General features: G+C 36.2%; 1 protein-coding gene across 5 annotated transcripts in view; it reads right to left on the bottom strand.

The window, feature by feature from the left end:
- Positions 1 to 507: 507 nt before the first annotated feature.
- Positions 508 to 20,089, bottom strand: part of HACE1 (HECT domain and ankyrin repeat containing E3 ubiquitin protein ligase 1) — a 126,580-nt gene continuing 106,998 nt past the window's right edge. For all 5 annotated transcript variants that reach the window (XM_025294649.3, XM_045161959.1, XM_025294650.2 and 2 more), the window contains 4 exons: positions 13,464 to 13,562; positions 13,114 to 13,184; positions 2,046 to 2,159; positions 508 to 1,250 (listed from right to left, as the gene is read on the bottom strand). In XM_025294649.3, coding sequence (XP_025150434.1) covers positions 1,148 to 1,250; positions 2,046 to 2,159; positions 13,114 to 13,184; positions 13,464 to 13,562 — 387 coding nt within the window. In that variant the 3' untranslated portion in view covers positions 508 to 1,147. The remainder of the gene's footprint in view (positions 1,251 to 2,045; positions 2,160 to 13,113; positions 13,185 to 13,463; positions 13,563 to 20,089) is intronic.

Genomic DNA, 20,089 nt, shown 5'->3' on the forward strand with positions numbered 1-20,089 from the left:
CCGACTCTTTGCAACCCCATGAATTGCAGCACGCCAGGCCTCCCTGTCCATCACCAACTCCCAGAGTCCACTCAAACTCACGTCCATCGAGTCGGTGATGCCATCCAGCCATCTCATCCTCTGTCGTCCCCTTCTCCTCCTGCCCCCAAACATTACAAATTCCTCCATTAATATTTTTGAATGTTGGAGTGTGCCTGCTTCCCCCCTAAAAGGTATGCTGTAACAATTCAAATGTGTCTTTTCAAAAGAAAACTGATTAGCCCACCCTAAAATTTAAAAATCCAATGCTCTATATTAGGTATATATCACTTGAATTCAACATTTTAATCATAAAAAGCAAATTTAAGGAAGAATTATGTACTTAAATTGTAATCTGCGCACTGGATTATGTTTTCAAATGTGACATTAGAGTTCACAGATAAAACCATAGTAATGAAAAGAAACAGGGTAAAATATCATGTTTTATCTAAATATAATTAAAACATAAGAATAACTTTGAGACAATAATTCATACAATACAGAAAAAGCTTTAATATATAAATCAGATGTCATTTCATCAGCTGTTTATTATCACATCAGTCTAAACTTTACATATTAAAATACTGAAAAGCTAAAAAAACATCATTGCAATATAGATTCAATATGGGAAAATACATATTTGTGGCTTTATATACAATGTAAATTAACCCATTCTATACAGTAGTTTTCCAATATATAAACGGCACTTTACATGCAATAGGACATACCAGGCTGGATATCCTAATACAATTTATTATATAGAAAAATAAAGAGACAACACCTTTTTAACATAGTTACATAGGAGATGTGGAATGTAGAATAGGATGCTGCCTTAACACACTCTTGGATAAGATTAAAGAAATGTGAAAAAGGACAGTTTCTATTATTTTCAATTACCATTTTTGAAATGAAGACTACTGTGATTTTATATTTTCTAATTGTATCATAAACTGAGAAAATATAAAAGGGAAAGTGAGAGAGAAAAAAAGAAAACCTGATCCTTTATGAATTTTAAACATCAGCCCCGCCTATGGGCTGCATTTGGGCTGCTTTTCTGTTGACAGTTTCCTAAATTACTTCTGCCACTCTGAATTGCTCATCAGCAGTCAGATGAATTTTCCAGACTTCATTATGCCATTGTGTAACCATAGCTGCCACAGTGTAGTGCCACAAGAAGCCTGTCCTTGAGTATTTCTTTGCTTGGGTATTCAGGTAACTTGAGCATGTTGATGCTTTAAAAGAAAAATATACCACTATTAAATAGGAAAGCTCTGAAATATTTTATTGTTTTGTCTAGAAGTGAAAACACTACTCAAAATTAACATAAAACCACCCTCTCAAATTTGCATTCAAATTGGAAAACCCTGAAGTAGTATTTAAAAAGGAAAAAAAAACCACCAAACCCTGCTGCACTGCAGTTTCCTTTAGTATGCAAATTACCAGACCAAAATAAGTTCCCTCCAGTCTAAAATAAATAAGCAATAGGGCAATTAAGTTTGAAATGATAGTGTAACTCAGTGATAATTATGACAGTGTAACTTGAGTGATATCTGAACTATACGTATTCAATTAGAGTATAGGTGGGGCTTCCCAGGTCACGCTAGTGGTAAAGAACCCACCTGCCAATGCAGGCGACATAAGAGACATGGGTTTGGTCCCTGGGTTGGGAAGATCCCCTGGAGGAGAGCAAGCCAACTGACTCCAGTATTCTTGCCTGGAGAATCTATGGACAAAGAAGCCTGGCAGGCTACAGTCCACATGGTCGCGAAGAGTCAGACACAACTGAAGCAACTTAGCACTCATGCACACACAGAATATAAGTAGGTAGTTTCCTCAAACATTTTCCTACCTACAAAGCGGAAGGCAAGAAACTATTACTATATAATTCTTTATTTATCAGTGATTACAAAATGAACAGAGATCACTGCTGAGATTTTCCTCTCAATGAAGCAATAAGCAGTCAGACCTTTGATCATTTAAATTAATCAGAAATTCACAGTGCATTTAAATAAACCAATTTAACATACCATGTGCTTGAAGTAGGTAGAAGATTTGGAGTATATGGCACAGCAGCAATTGTGAAGTTTTGCAATCCACTTCCACCCATGATATTAGCAAATCCACCATGTGGGACCCTGGAACTAAGAGTTCATATCTAGTAAGTTGTACCCATGCAATAAAAATCTTTGAAATAGATATAATTTGAATTATAAAAATGAATAGTATCTAGCAGACATTCATTAAATATTTGCTGAATAAATAAATGGTTTACTTGATTAATTCAAGCAACAGAGGCTTTTATATGTAATCCAAAATGATCTCCCTGTCTGTGAAAAATATCTAGGCTCAAAGGTTTTTGTTTTGTATTCTTTTACACAGTGGGAAACTAGAAAATTCTTTACACTTATCTTTCCAGAGATTTACATTGGATGCATTTTTTAAAAATGTTACCTGACATAATGAAAATGCATTTGAATGCAGAGTTCCAAAGAATAGCAAGGAGAGATAAGAAAGCCTTCCTCAGTGATCAGTGCAAAGAAATAGAGGAAAACAATAGAATGGGAAACACTAGAGATCTCTTCAAGAAAATTAGAGATACCAAGGGAACATTTCATGCAAAGATGGGCTCGATAAAGGACAGAAATGGTATGGACCTAACAGAAGCAGAACATATTAAGAAGAGGTGGCAAGAATACACAGGAGAACTACACAAAAAAAGATCTTCATGACCCAGATAACCACGATGGTGTGATCACTTACTTGGAGCCAGATGTCGTGGAACGTGAAATCAAGTGGGCCTTAGGAAGCATTACTACAGACAAAACTAGTGGAGGTGATGGAATTCCAGTTGAACTATTTCAAATCCTAAAAGATGATGCTGTGAAAGTGCTGCACTCAATATGCCAGCAAATTTGGAAAACTCAGCAATGGCCACAGGACTAGAAAAGCTCAGTTTTATTCCAATCCCAAAGAAAGGCAATGCCAAAGAATGCTCAACCTACCACAAAATTACACTTATCTCATACATTAGCAAAGTAATGCTCAAAATTCTCCAAGCCAGGCTTCAACAATATGTGAACTGTGAACTTCCATATGTTCAAGCTGGTTTTAGAAAAGGCAGAGGAACCAGAGATCAAATTCCCAACATCTGCTGGATCATTGAAAAAGCAAGAGAGTTCCAGAAAAACATCTACTTCTGCTTTATTGACTATGCCAAAGCCTTTGACTGTGTGGATCACAACAAACTGTGGAAAATTCTGAAAGAGGTGGGAATACCAGACCACCTGACCTGCCTCTTGAGAAACCTGTATGCAGGTCAAGAAGCAACAGTTAGAACTGGACATGGAACAACAGACTGGTTCCAAATCAGGAAAGGAGTATGTCAAGGCTGTATACCGTCACCCTGCTTATTTAACTTATATGCAGAGTACATCATGAGAAATGCTGGGCTGGATGAAGCACAAGCTGGAATCACGATTGCTGGGAGAAATATCAATAACCTCAGATATGCAGATGACACCACCCTTATGGCAGAAAGTGAAGAACTAAAGAGCCTCTTGATGAAAGTGAAAGAGGAGAGTGAAAAAGTTGGCTTAAAGCTCAACATTCAGAAAACTAAGATCATGGCATCTGGTCCCATCACTTCATGGGAAATAGATGGGGAAACAGTATCAGACTTCATTTTCTTGGGCTCCAAAATCAGTGCAGATGGAGCATGCAGCCATGAAATTAAAAGAGGCTTACTCCTTGGAAGGAAAGTTATGACCAACCTAGACAGCATATTAAAAAGCAGAGACATTACTTGGCCAACAAAGATCCATCTAGTCAAAGCTATGGTTTTCCAGGAGTCATGTATGGATATGAGAGTTGGACTATAAAGAAAGCTGAGCACTGAAGAATTGATGCTTTTGAACTGTGGTGTTGGAGAAGACTCTTGAGAGTTCCTTGGACTGCAAGGAGATCCAACCAGTCCATCCTAAAGGAAATCAGTCCTGAATATTCACTGGAAGAACTGATGCTGGAGCTGAAGCTCCAATACTTTGGCCACCCGATGTGAAGAGCTGACTCATTTGAAAAGATCCTGATGCTGGGAAAGAGGGAGGAGAAGGGGACAAGAGAGGATGAGATAGTTGAATGGCATCACCAACTCTATGGACATGGGTTGCAGTAAGCTCCTGGAGTTGTTGATGCACAGGAAAGCCTGGTGTGCTGCAGTCTATGGGGTCACAAAGAATCGGACATGACTGACTGAACTGAACTGAGTATAGTGAGACTACAGAAAGGTGAACAAAGTCAGAAGTCTCACAGTTTCTAATTTTGAAATTTGAACTCCAAAACTACAGTAATCAAAACAGTGTGTACCGACATAAAGACAGATAGAAATAGAATGAAGAACCTCAAAATAAACCCTCAAATATACAGCCAAATGATTTTTTGACAGGAGTGTTAGGAACATTCAACAGAAAAAGGACAGTCCTTTCAACAAACTGTGCTGAGAAAACTGAATATTCACTACAAAAAAATGAAGTTAGACCTTAACCTAACACCATATACAGTTAACTCAAAGTGAATCAGAGAACTAAATGAAGAGGTAAACCTGTAAAATTCTTAGAAGAAAATCCAGGGGAAAAGCTTTATGACACTGGATTTGGTAATGATTTCTAGGATACCAAAAACACAGGCAACAAAAGAAAAATAGATAAATTAGACATAAGATTAAAACTTGGGTGCCAAAGGATACCATGAACTGAATGAAAATGTGAGCCACAGGAGAAAATATTTTTAAATCATAAATATGACAAGGAATCAATATTGAGAAAATACCACATTGGCCAAAACATACGTTCAGTTTCTTCTGCAACATCTTACGGGAAAACCCAAATGAACTTTTTGCCCAACCCAATATATAGAGTTCCTACAACTTAACAACAAAAATCTAATTTAAAAAATAGGGACAGGGTTCAAACAGACATTTTTCCAAAGAAAATACACAAATGGCTTATAAGCATTCAAAAGATGTTCAATCAAAATTACTTGTCATTAGGGAAATGTAAATCAAAACCACAGTGAGGGCTGAGGGCTTCCCTGGTGGTTCAATGGTAAAGAGTCCACCTTCCAATGGGTTCGATCCCTGGTCCAGGAAGATCCCACATGCTGAGGAGCTTAAACTAAGACTGTGTGCTACAATTACTGAGTCTGTCCTCTAGAGCCTGTGACCTGCAACTGCTGAGCACAGGCACCACAACTGCTGAAGCCTGCATGCCTGAGACCTCGTGCTCCACCACAAGAGAAGCCACGGCAATGAGAAGCCTGCACACCACAACTAGCAAGTAACCCCTGATCCCTGCAACCAGAGAAAAGCCTGTGTAGCAATAAAGACCCAGCACAGCCAAAATACGCAATTTTTTAAAAATGTTAAAAAAATAACCTACACTGAGATAACTACCTCAGAGATATTAAGATGACAGTTATTTTTTTTAAAAGGCATCAGAAAAAATACAGTTTTGGAAAGGTCATGCAGAAAGTGAAACCCTTATGCAACTGCTGAAGGTAATATAAAATGGTGCACCCAAGTATGGAAAACATTATGACAGTTTCTAAAAAAATTAATCATAGAGTTATAGTATATATCCAATAGAACAGAAAGTAGAGACTTAGAGATATTTGTACATGCCATGTTCATAACAGCATTACTCACAATAGCCAAATTGTGGACGCAACATAAGTAACCATCCACGGATGGAAGGATAAGCACAATGTGGTAAACACATACAACAGAATACTATTCATCCTTAAAAAGGAAGGGAGTTCTGACATATGCTATACTATGGATGAATCTTGAGGACATTGTGCTAAGTGAAATAAGCCTGTCACAAAAAGGCACCATATGATTCTACCTGCAACGGACCTAAAGTAATCAAACTCATTTAGACAGAAAGTAGAATGGTGGTTGCCAGAGACTGGGGGTATGGGAAATGGAAAGTTAAGTGTTTAATGGGTACAATTTCAACTGAGGAAAATAAAAAAGCTCAGGAGATGAATGGAAGTGATGGCTGTATGACAATGTGAATGTACACAGAACTATACATTTAAAAATGATTAAAATGTTAAATGTTATATATGTCTTACCACACACACTAAGAAAACTGTAGAATAAAGCACCAAGATTTTCTATTAATATTTAAATCACAGATGATATGCACATATTCATAGAGAAAAAAAACAATCCAATAGAAATAGATCTCTAAAACTAGCAGTTTTCTTTTCTGGCTAGGAAGTAGTTTGGTTACTATTAAAAACTTTATTGATGAAATGCCTAAACTTACCTTAGAAATTCAAGTGAATGCTAAAAGGATGCCTGAATCTTCCTAACAAAACCCTAACATATGAGGAATTCCTACTTAGGGCAAGAGAATATCTAAAGACCTGAATATATATGTCTATAAAGTGAAATAAAATTCAAGATTAGTTTATCTATGCATATTAACTTTGCCTAAAAAATTAACAAAGGTGACCAAAAATAAAAAGGGATGAAAGATATTAGAGGCAGATTTTAAATACAAATATACCACTTCATCAGGACAGGTGAGAAAATGAGCCTTGACACAGATTCTTACACAAATTATAACACAGAATTTCAATATCACAATTCATATAAATAAATTTTGAAAAATTAGTTAAGCCTCCAATTTTAATATCTAAACTGAAAATATTCTGTAAACTGATATTCACAAATAATACCTGAAATCTTACTCCTCTTTTAAACTATAAACAATGACTGGGCCCCCTACCTGAATAACCAATGGATCTTAAGCTAAGATTATGGCTCATCAAGCTTAAGCATATATGAGAAAAATAAATGAAATTGTCTTTGGTTGAGTATTATGACACCTGAATTATACAATGTAAAATTACAGTTAATAAAAATGACATATTTCTATTTTATACAAAGTAGTCATATAGTCTGAGATTCATTACTAACAGGTAATGAAACAAAAGTTAGAAATTTAAGACTGTCTTGTGGATAAACAAAATACTGTCACCACCATAAAAATACTTTAAAGTTACTGATGATACAGATTCTTGCTCCTACAACTAGAACACAACTCTAGTCTCCTACAACTCTTTAGTAAGATTGTTCTAGATTAATAATGGATATGGAGGAAGACATTTTGCAATCTAAATATAAAGGATAAACAGAATTTTCCAGGAAGTGCAAAAAAGCAAAGTACATAGTTTTTGTCTAGAAGGGCAAACACTATACCTATTGATAACTGGGTCTAGTGTAAAAGGAAAGTTATGGTTTAAAAAAACCTTAAGATTTACTCTGTTTAAATTCAAAGCAAGGACTCCATTTTGACCAAGTGCTGAAAAGTGGACTTTTCAACTTGAAGGTAAAGCTTAGGTCCATGTAGTTTCCCCTCAGCCTCCTTGGCTTCTACTCTTTACCCAAATCCTTCACCTCAGTTTAAATGGATTTGCCACTACACTTCTCTATCAGTTAAATAGCAAACCGTGCAGTTCTTTTCAGCATTGCTAACTATGACTATAGAACCAGGAGACATATTGTGTATCACTAATCCAACTGTTTTTTATTCTATAAAAGTAGCAAACTAACAATTTTAGTACTAAAGAACTTGAATAATTATTTCCTGAATTTTAAAGGCTCATACCCACCAAATCATGAAGGAAAATATAGCAATTTATTAAATTGTGTTTAAATATAAACCACTTAGAAAAAAACTAAAGAGCCCTGGCTTATAACATAAACCAAAATAATGTCCAGATGGCTTAAAAACTGGTATGTAAAAACAGAAACAAAAATGTTACCCCAAAATGTAGAAAAACATATAAGTATACAAAATCTTGGGAGTAGGGAAGAATATATTTAAAAAAAAAAAAAAACTGTAGGAAAGCAATAATCAACTTGCAAGCCTAATTTAGAATCTTCATTATAGAATTTTTATAAATTAAATTTATAATCTATATGGAAATCTATATGTCTAACTTAATAAAATTAAAAGGCAAATGATAACCTGGGAAAAATATTTGCAGAGTTATAAATGTCCCTATCTGTAATATCTAGGGACATTAAAAAACAAATTTTTTTAAATGATGGTAAAATAATGTACCGGAGAAGGCAATGGCACCCCACTCCAGTACTCTTGCCTGGAAAATCCCATGGATGGAGGAGCCTGGTGGGCTGCAGTCCATGGGGTTGCTAAGAGTTGGACACGACTGAGTGACTTCACTTTCACTTTTCACTTTCATGCATTAGAGAAGGAAATCGCAACCCACTCCAGTGTTCTTGCCTGGAGAATCCCAGAGACGGGGGAGCCTGGTGGGCTGCCATCTATGGGGTCGCACAGAGTCGGACATGACTGACGTGACTTAGCAGCAGCAGCAGCAGCGGAATAATGTTCAAAAATAAAGACAGGAAATCTATTCCAACACAAAGTAAACATATAAGAAACCATGGAAATAAAAATGATTATATCTTACATTGACAGAATGAAAGAAAACAGGGCCTCTCATTCCCTGCTGATGTCAATAATGGTATCTTTCTGAAATTTAAGTAAGCAATGTCTGAAAGTTATAAAAATGTATATAATGTGCATGCAAAATTTTCCCTTTTAAGAATTTTCCCTATATGCTTATCCTATTTATCCTACATTTATAAATAATCAAACTGCTGCTGCTGCTGCTGCTAAGTCACTTCAGTCATGTCCAACTCTGTGCGACCCCAAAGATGGCAGCCCATCCACCGTCCCTGGGATTCTCCAGGCAAGAACTGAAAAAAATAATAATCAAACTTATCTGCCAGTATAAAAAGCATACAAATTCCTTATTTGTTCAGCATTATTCATAAACAGGAAAATTTAGCAATAAAGGACATTATCCATTCAGTTCAGTTTAGTCGCTCAGTCCTGTCCAACTCTTTGTGACCCCATGAAGCACAGCAAGCCAGGCCTCCCTGTCAATCACCAGCTCCAGGAGTTTACCCAAACTCATGTCCATTGAGTCGGTGATTCCATCCAACCATTTCATCCTCTCTCGTCCCTTTCTCCTCCTGCCCTCAATCTTTCCCAGCATCAAGGGTCTTTTCAAATGAGTCAGCTCTTTACATCAGGTGGCTAAAGTATTGGACTTTCCGCTACAACATCAATCCTTCCAATGAATATCCAGGACTGATGTCCTTTAGGATGGACTGGTAGGATCTTCTTGCAATCCAAGGGACTCTCAAGAGTCTTTTCCAACACCACAGTTCAAAAGCATCAATTCTTCAGTGCTCAGCTTTCTTTACAGTCCAACTCTCACATCCATACATGACTACTGGAAAAACCATAGCCTTGACTAGATGGATCTTTGTTGGCAAAGTAATGTCTCTGCTTTTTAATATGCTGTCTAGGTTGGTTGTGCGGTAGTTTGAGTATTCTTTGTCATTGCCTTTCTTTGGGACTGGAATGAAAACTGACCTTTTCCAGTCCTGTGGCCACTGCCGCGTTTTCCAAATTTGCTGGCATATTGAGTGCAGCACTTTCACAGCATCATCTTTCAGTATTTTAAATAGCTCAACTGGAATTCCATCACCTCCACTAGCTTTGTTCGTAGTGGTACTTCCTAAGGCCCACCTGACTTCACATTCCAGGATGTCTGGCTCTAGATGAGTGATCACACCATCATTATTATCTGCATCATGAAGCTCTTTTTTGTATAGTTCTCAGAGGATGTGATGGCTGGATGGCATCACTGACTCGATGGACATGAGTCTGAGTGAACTCCGGGAGTTGGTGATGGACAGGGAGGCCTGGCATGCTGCGATTCATGGGGTCGCAAAGAGTCAGACACGACTGAGCAACTGAACTGAACCTGTGTATTCTTGCAACCTCTTCTTAATATCTTCTGCTTCTGTTAGGTCCATACCATTTCTATCCTTTATCAAGCCCATCTTTGCATGAAATGTTCCCCTGGTATCTCTAATTTTCTTGAAGAGATCTCTACTCTTTCCCATTCTATTGTTTTCCTCTATTTCTTTGCATTGATCCCTGAGAAAGGCTTTCTTATCTCTCCTTGCTATTCTTTGGAACTCTGCATTCAAATGGGTATATCTTTCCTTTTCTCCTTTGCTTTTCACATCTCTTCTTATTACAGCTATTTGTAAGGCCTCCCCAGACAGCCATTTTGCTTTTTTGCATTTCTTTTTCTTGGGGATGGTCTTGATCCCTGTTTCCTGTACAATGTCACAAACCTCCGTCCATAGTTCATCAGGCACTCTGTCTATCAGATCTAGTCCCTTAAATCTATTTCTCACTTCTACTGTATAATAAGGGATTTGATTTAGGTCATACCTGAATGGTCCAGTGGTTTTCCCCACTTTCTTCCATTTAAGTCTGAATATGGCAATAAGGAGTTCATGATCAGAGCCACAGTCAGCTCCTGGTCTTGTTTTTGCTGACTGTATAGAGCTTCTCCATCTTTGGCTGCAAAGAATATCAATCTGATTTCGGTGTTGACCATCTGGTGATGTCTTCTCTTGTGTTGTTGGAAGAGTCTTCTCTTGTGTTGTTGGAAGAGGGCATTTGCTATGACCAGTGCATTCTCTTGGCAAAACTCTATTTGCCTTTGCCCTGCTTCATTCTGTACTCCAAGGACAAACTGCCTGTTACTCCAGGTGTTTCTTGACTTCCTACTTTAGCATTCCAGTTCCCTATGATGAAAAGGATATCTTTTTTCCATGTTAGTTCTAAAAGGTCTTGTAGGTCTTCATAGAACCGTTCAACTTCAGCTTCTCCAGTGTTACTCATCGAAGTATAGACTTGGATTACCATGATATTGAATGGTTTGCCTTGGAAACAAATAAGAGATCATTCTATCATTTCGGAGATTGCATCCAAGTACTGCATTTCGGACTCTTTGTGACTTGATGGCTACTCCATTTCTTCTTAGGGATTCCTGCCCACAGTAGTAGATATAATGGCCATCTGAGTTAAATTCACCCATTCCAGTCCATTTTAGTTCACTGATCCCTAAAATGTTCACTCTTTCCATCTCCTGTTTGACCACTTCCAATTTGCCTTGATTCATGGACCTAACATTCCAGGTTCCTATGCAATGTTGCTCTTTACAGCACTGGACCTTGCTTCTATCACCAGTCCCATCCACAGCTGGGTATTGTTTTTGCTTTGGCTCCATCCCTTCAATCTTTCTGGAGTTATTTCTCCATTGATCTCCGGTAGCATATCGGGTACCTACCAACCTGGGGAGTTCATCTTTCAGTATCCTATCATTTTGCCTTTTCATACTATTCATGGGGTTCTCAAGGCAGGAATACTGAAATGGTTTGCCATTCCCTTCTCCAGCGGACCACATTCTGTCAGACCTCTTCACCATGACCCGTCCATCTTGGGTGGCCCCACATGGCATGTCTCACATTGAGTTAGACAAGGCTGTGGTCCATGTATCAGAGTGGCTAGTTTTCTGTGATTGTGATTTTAGTCTGTCTGCCCTCTGATGCCCTCTCTTAGCGCCTACCGTCTTACTTGGGTTTCTCTTACCTTGGACATGAGGTATCTCTTCATGGCTGAGAGGTCAAGAGATTTAAGAATAGATAGCCATTTAAAAAATTAGATCTATAAATGAATCCATTTTAAACAATATATTGTTAAATTCAAAAGTTATAAAAGAGGAACAATGTTTTTAAAAAATAAAAATTTGTATATGTCAGAAAAACTCTGGAAGAATAACCAAAATAGATTACATTCAGAGACTGAGATGAGAGATGATTTTATAAAATTTTAGTCTAATCTTCCTATATATAAAAAATAATTTTAAACTCTTTTTATTAAATTACTGAAATCTCTAGGTATTTCTTGGCAGTGAGAAGCCAAGTAAACAAAAAACTGACAAGATTTTGTTTCATATTTTTAGTCTATAATCTGTGACTAATTCATGTTTTATTTATTCTTTAAAATTAGGTATACATTGTAACTCCATTTTTCTAACTATATACTTAAAAAACTAAAAAATACAGCAAAATATTAATAGTGTTATCTATGAACAGTGTAATTACTTAATGGGATTTTCATTTTCCCCTATCTATTTTCTCCATTTTCCAAAGTTTCTACAATGGTTACAAACTACTTTAAAAATAAAACAGTGGGAACTTCACTGGTGGTCCAATGGCAAAGACTCTGTGCTCTCAATCAGGGGGCCTGGGTTCGATTCCTGGTTGGGGGACTAGATCCCACATGCTATAACAAAAATCAAACAGCCTGCATGCCAAAACCAAAATGCAGTGCAGACAAATAAATAAAATTAAAAAAATAAAACAATGGACTTTAAGTTACATATATGTAATATAGATATACATTCACACTATGTTTTTAAAACAGGTAGTAAAAATAAATATATCAAATTATTTATAATGGTTATTGATGGCAAGTGATGGTTTTTCTTATTTCTTTTGGTTTTCTATGTTCCAATTTTCTTAGAAGAAACATGCAAATTTATAATGCAACAACTGAACTATATTTTGATAAATAGAAGGATACAGATGAAATTCTAAGTTATCAAGAATGAAAATCACACCTTTCTTTTACATCTTTCAGAACTATAAGTTAAGAGAGATTTAAATCATTTAGTTTTCTAACACTGATAATGTTTGTTTCCAAATGTACACTTTTCAATGTATGGTATCACAAATCTTAAAACATTAAAATCTGACAAAAATTGAATAAAAAATGCTGTGTATGGGTATTATATGTATTTTGTGTGTGTGTGTGTTGTCGCAGCAACAACTATTGGCTACTATTATTGACCTACAGATTGAAAAGACTACCAAGTTACAAAATAATATATATGTTGACAGTTCTGACAGGAACAATTTTTTATACCTTAAATAAACATATTTTGGGTACTACTATATATTTTAACATTAATGCCTAAATAAACCTTTGTTTAATGTCTAAAAATATAGAAAAGGAGGTGAGAAACAGACAATTCAGAGTAATAATTCACTTTGAGTTGCTTATCTCTAATCAATTAGAAATGGAATATATTAAATTCTTTCTACATTATCATAAAAACACTTCTTACCTGCCAGTAACAAACTGCAAGAGAAGAACTCTCTCCTCTGGAGTAATATCTTCCACAACTTCCCAGAACCACTAAAAACAACAATAAAAAACTAAACTCACATTTCAGAGCAATTGTAGGCTTCTTAGTACCAGAGCAATGTGCAATATTCATAAAGCATATTTTATTCTATGAAACTCACTTATCAAACAAGGTTTCATACAAAGCTTTCATATGGAATTCCCATGAGAAGAATTTAGAGAAAAACTTTACTTTGTTAATTAACATAGGTTTTCATTCAATAGTGCTGAAAAGCTTACAAGATTAAATGGCAAAACTTAACTTCATTCTAAGCTCTAGAGCGATTTTACCTGAATCACTGGATCTTCTCTTTCATAGCCACTTGTGTATTCTGTATTTTTTATCCAATCACTCACATCAATTTCTGGCATGCCAGAAAGCAGTAGCTCCTTTGGGAAAGAAGAAAAATATTTCATTAATCTTCTTTGGGGGAAAAAAGAGATTACATTTAAATAGCAAATTTGTCTTAATTAGAAACTAATCCCATGTAAAACTGATTTATTTCTGTGACAGTGTCTGCATGTTATCAATAACAAGTACTACATGGTAGAGAACCCTTGATACTGATAATCACAAATACTGTGAGATGTGGAGATGTTGCTACACTAATACAATTTAATTAAAACATAAGCGATAATCCTTCATGTTTATATAGAAACACATATACCACAAGTTTATATGTGCAATAATTTTATGAACATTATTCTCTTTGGTTTATATATATTTTATGAATTTGTTAAATTTTATAAAGATACTATACTCTCAATATAGAAATAACAACAGAGACCTAAATAAATCTGAGTTAAGCAGAGAAAAGATCAAGAAACTCTAATCACTAGAAAAAAGAAGTTATAATAAAAAGTTATTTTTAAAAATCAAAACAGATTTAGGCCTTAGAAGAACTCTATTCTGAAATAATTCCAATCCTTTAAAGTCAAATTTCCATAAGGTGAAAAAAAACGCAATTTTCCTACTAATGACTTTTGGTATCCATTTTTTCAGGAAGATGATCAAACAAACAAAATATCAATCAAATAACTAAGAATGAAATTAAGAATGGCAAAAGTATTTTACCACAGTATTCCTCAAGTGAAAACAGAACATGAAAAAAGCTTGTCCACATCTCTGAATCAGACCATATCTCACAGTTGGATGTGTTTACTCAGTAAAGCAAGGCAATAACTAGTCTATGCTCAAAACTGACAAGCCAGAACAGCAGATTTTGTTATTGCAGAGAAAGATACAATGTGGTTCAAAGTCACTTCTCCTACAGCAACTCCTCAAAAATATATAAGGTATATATAGTATAGAGTGTGCTCTGGAAAAGATTAACAAAGATCAATATAAGGTGGTGTCTGAGAAATCTTGGGTGTTTGAGATCTATTCAAGAAGTCTGCAAGGTTCTCCCTTTTCCAACTGAGGCTGAATTTTCTCTATATATTTCAGTCAAACAACATATCACAACAGATTATAAGCAGAAACAGATATGAGAACCCAGTTTCTTCTATGAAGCCAGACATTAAACTTGGAAAGATATAAAACAATAATACTTTCCCACTATTTTTGTTTTATTCTGGAAAATAAATAATTTTATTTATTAATTTCTTTATCTTTAGATTTAATTTTTTAAATCTTATTTATGTTAATATGTAATGAATTGCTATTCTTATATGAGCTGATAAAATATTTCACATTTCTGTTCAAATTTAAAATACAGTGAGTATCAACTACTATAACCAACATAAACTCTTTTCTTGTAAAGGGTCTTAAGACCAAATAATTTAATAATTCCTGTCTAGGGTGTCTTTTAGTCCTCCTTACTAAGTATTTGGCTATGGTCAATACTTTAGCCACCTGATGCGAAGAACTGACCCATTAGAAAAAGACCCTGATGCTGGGAAAGATTGAAGGCAGGAGGAGAAGGGGACAACACAGGATGAGATGTTTGGATGGCATCACCGACCTGATGGACATGAGTTTGAGCAAGCTCCAGGAGTTGGTAATGGACAAGGAAGCCTGGCGTGTTGCAGTCCATGGAGTCACAAAGAGTTGGACACAACTGAGCAACTGAACCGACTGACCATAGTATTATAAAATACTTTAACTGATGAAGGCATTCTGGTAGGGTCCATTTACCACCCCCAAATACATTTCCCATCTTCCTTTGCACATTCTGTGCCCCGAGTGGCTGTTCCTTGCAGACTGGCTCTCTTGCCTGTTGGCCTCAGATTGGGTTCCATCACTGGGAAACAGGCAGGAGTCTGAAGGCAAGAGTATATTCTGCTCCTTCCATCCTCCAGTACATCTTTTCAGTAGCTATGCCTCCTCAACTGTAGCTACCACCTGGTGATTCAGACTCTCATGGGGCGCCTCACAATAATTCCTCCACGTGTCTTCAATTTTAGGGATGATAAAGGCTTTCTCCTGTTGCTATTCTCTGGCTGCCTCAACCATATCTTGTTTATTCTTAACCTACCCATGCTTCTGTAAGTTCCTTCATTAAAGTTTCTTTATTTGAACCATCTAGGGAAATTCTGTTCCCTGGCACTAGATACAGATCTGCCAAAAAAGGAATATGGATGATTGTTACATATTTCTCACAATCCATGAGTTTAATCCTCTTCCCTTCTAGGCTGAAGATAAGCTTTTAATAATATTGAGTATGCTTTCATTGTTAATAATTGTGAATAAAAATGAGACTATATTCTCTCAAGGAATCTGAAGTATTTCATGAACATCATATGTTATGATTTTGTGATGGGAACAAAATATCCTTATTAGCTCATTTAACACTTGGAGGGAAAAGTTATTAAGTTGACTAAAAGAAGATGAAACTGGAAGTATACAATAAAAAATATCAATACATATAGTAAAAGATTTTAGTCCAAATCAACAATTTATTATTTTTTAAAATATGACAAAATAATTGATCTTTTGGAATTGGATACAAAATATATATCCCCAAAACAGTCAGAAACTGAGTCATGCAAGTGTTCACAGCTGTTAGCTTACCTAGCATTCACATGGCTCAGTGTGTTAATATCCTGGTACCACCATGGATAAACTCATAAGCAGCAGAGTATGGCAGGACAGTCCCTCAGACAACTGAGGAACCCTTCAACTGAAATAATACTATAGATATAGTAATCACAACAATGTTGTCACCATTTTTGAACCTGATGATCATCTCTTAACTTGAGAATGCAAGGACACTGATGCTACTAGATACTTTCTTTTCATGAACACTCTAGAATCTAATCTGTATCTTTAACTCTGATGAACATGTTTATGCCATGAACTTAGATGAAATGAACTTAGATATTTAAGCCAACTTTTTAAAAAAAGTTTCCTATCCCAGTGTAGCAGAGCCCTTTCCTGTGAAAAACACACAAGTCACAAAAAAGGTTCCAAATCCAAGTCCCATTTATAACTCACACCACTAAGAGGCAATACTGATGGAGAGGCTGGGCTATGGGTCAGAGAACATGGTTCACAGTCTGGCTGTAACACATACTCTGTGAATGTGGGCAAGTCCCATACCTTCTTTGGCCTAGTTTTCCTCATCTATAAAATGAGAATAACACATGATGTGAAGGTTTTAAAAGTTAATACACATGAAGTACCTGGCAAATACTAAGTGTTTAATAACAATAATCATTACTGCATAAGTCAGTGTCATGCCAACAACAGTGCTCTTCCCAAACAATCCCACCATCTGAATCAGCTCACTTAGTATAGCCGGAGTCTAAGACAGACTAGGAATCCTGACCTACCTTCTAATATATGAACCACAATTAAAAACTTACCAGTAACAGACTCAAAAGTGAAAGACAAAGGAATTAAATATTCAGAAGGAAACAAAGGAAAATACTTTCATGACCTTGGAATAAGAAACAATTTCTTAAATAGGACACAAAAGTTCCATTCATTTAAAACAAAAAAAGATAGAACAAGTAATAAACTGAACTGTGTTAAATCTAAAAACTGTAAGACACCAGAAAAGAAGATATTCACAATACATATATCTAACAAAGACTCCTGTAAGGTATTATATAAAGACTACTACTGCTGCTGCTTCTAAGTCCCTTCAGTCGTGTCTGACTCTGTGCAACCCTGTAGACGGCAGCCCAGCAGGCTCCTCTGTCCCTGGGATTCTCCAAGCAAGAATACTAGAGTAGGTTGCCATTTCCTTCTCCAATGCATGCAGGCATGCTAAGTCACTTCAGTTGTGACTGACTCTGTGCGATGCCATGGACAGCAGCCCACCAAGCTCCTCTGCCCACCGGATTCTCTAGGGAAGAATACTGGAGTGGGTTGCCATTTCCTTCTCCTAAAGACTTCTACAAATCAGTGTTAAAAAAAAAACAAAGAATGCAATAGAAAAACAAATTACTTCAATTAACACTTCAAAAACAGAGTATACAAATAGCCAATAAACATATAAAATACACTCAATCTCACTGATCATCAGGGAAATGAAAATTAAAATCATAAGGAAATACCAATACTCTACACCAGAATAGTAAAAATAAAAAAGACAGAAAAATAACAAAAGCTGGCTAGGATACAGAATACCCAGAACTCTCATACCTGTTGGTGGGAGTGTAAACTGACACATTACTTTGGAAAACTACTTGCTAGTATCTACTCTAATGGAATAAATGCATAGCCGAAATCCCAGCAATTCCACTCCAAGACATATAATCTACAGAACGCATATGTATGTTCTCCTAAAGACATGTACTAGTGTTTGTAGCAGCACCAGTTTGAACAGCCTGAAACTGAAAAGTGCCCAACAAATGTTCACCAAGAGTAGAAAGGACAGAAAAAAAAAAAAAAAGTAGACTGACACAATGAAGTACTATAGAGCAATGAAAATGAACACATTACAACTGCATGCAACAATACAAATGATTCTCACAAACCAAAGAAGTGCTAAAGAAGTCAGACATATTCTAGGTGACTATTCCATTTACATTAAGTTCAAAAACAGGTAACCTAACCTATATCATTACAATCAGGAGAGTGGATACCCATGAGGGGAAAGTGACTGGGAGGGAACATGACAAGGATCTAGGGTATTAGGATTTCTAATCTGATCAGATGTTCTAAACGTTGTTTCATGGGTGTACACAGTGTGAAAATTCATCAAGCTATACATTTATGATGCATGTTAGGATTAGGTTATACTTTTCTCATGTATACTGTAACTCAATAAGAAGTTTCATAAAACTTATCAGCATCAACAAATTATGAGGCAAAAGTTTTGTCAATTATCTGTATTGTTGCTATTTGTTTTTTATACACTGGTCCAGAAAAAGAATATAATTTTCCGTTTAATAACTCTTAAGTACACCTCCATTTTTGAATGCTAAAAATAGTAACTCTTATGGATATGCAAAAACTATATGCTCCTATGCTAAAGAAAACCATTCATCTTAAATCTAAAAACAGGGACAAAAAACTCAAAGCTGACATTTAGTGAAACTAATGTCACCATGGCCTGGCCTTCCACATTACTTATTAAATTTTCTCCACTACTATATTATGATATACTATGAGTGATATATTGAAAATACTGCTATATGTAAATACACCAATGTATTTATTCATGTATTAAAATGAAAGGCCCAGGGTGAAACTAACTCATGAGACAGAATAAAAACCAATGAATTCTTTTCCAACGACCAAAAATTTATTATTCCAAATTATACATCTTAAACTAAGAAAACAGCTATACTCTATTTAAAACACTGTATGGCTTCATTATGACGTTAGACAACTCAAGAGTTTGAAAATAATTTAATACCAAAAATAAAAGAGAGGAAAAGAATTGGGGGAAAATGCAAACATAAATCACATAAAAACAGTAACTATTAGATCACAGTAAAAAGCAGGCAAATTAAAGAAGCAAAACAAACATTCAAGAGAGACTAGAGGCAAGCAAAGACAGTGGACTCCATACAGGCTCAAGATGGAAAATTAGTAACAAATATATGATGAAATAAGCTAGAGAAGATGACATAAATATAACAAGAAAATTCTTCTATCAATTTTTCCTTTTGGAAGTACAAGAAGTTTCCTTTACCAAATAAAAAAATTCAGAAATAATGTAAATAATGCCTTTCGGAAGATTGGCCTTCATCATCTCCCATGTGGAACACTTTGGAAATACATTCCATTTTTGTTAATCACCACCTATACTCTACTTCTCATTAAGAACTGCTAACTTAGGGGGGAGGAGCCAAGATGGCGGAGGAGTAGGACGGGGAGAACACTTTCTCCCCCACAAATTCATCAAAAGAGCATTTAAACGTCAAGTAAATTCCACAAAACAACTTTTGAATGCTGGCAGAGGACATCAGGCACCCAGAAAAGCAACCCAACTCTTCGAAAGGAGGTAGGAAAAAATATAAAAGACAAAAAAAGAGACAAAAGAGGGAGGAAGGGAGTCTTAAAAAGAGAGAAGTTTCCAAACACCAGGAAACCTTCTCACTGCCGAATCTGTGCTGAGCTTTGGAAGCACAGAGGGCAACATAAAAGGGAGGAAAAAAAAATAAACAATTAAAAATCGCAGATTGTGAGCCCTACGGTAACTCCCCCAGCGGAGAAGCAGCTCAGACGCCTGCACACGGCATTAGCAAGCGGGGGCTGGGCAGGGAAGCACAGCGCGGGCTGTGTCCCTTAGAGTAAGAATCGGCTGGAATGTCCTGAGTGCTATCTGAGCGAAATAATTTGGGCTAGCAAACCAGACTGTGGGATATCTACCACGCGAAAAGCCAGCCCTAACCTAAGACACCGCCAGGCCCGCGCACGGAACAAAGGACTGAACAGAGATAGCCGGTTGCAGACCTTCCCCCTCCGGTGACAGGCAGCCAGAGCTGTAAGGGGGCAATCGCAGCCCAAGAGAGACACT

The sequence above is a fragment of the Bubalus bubalis genome, chromosome 10, assembly GCF_019923935.1.
Source record: "Bubalus bubalis isolate 160015118507 breed Murrah chromosome 10, NDDB_SH_1, whole genome shotgun sequence".
NCBI lineage: Eukaryota > Metazoa > Chordata > Mammalia > Artiodactyla > Bovidae > Bubalus > Bubalus bubalis.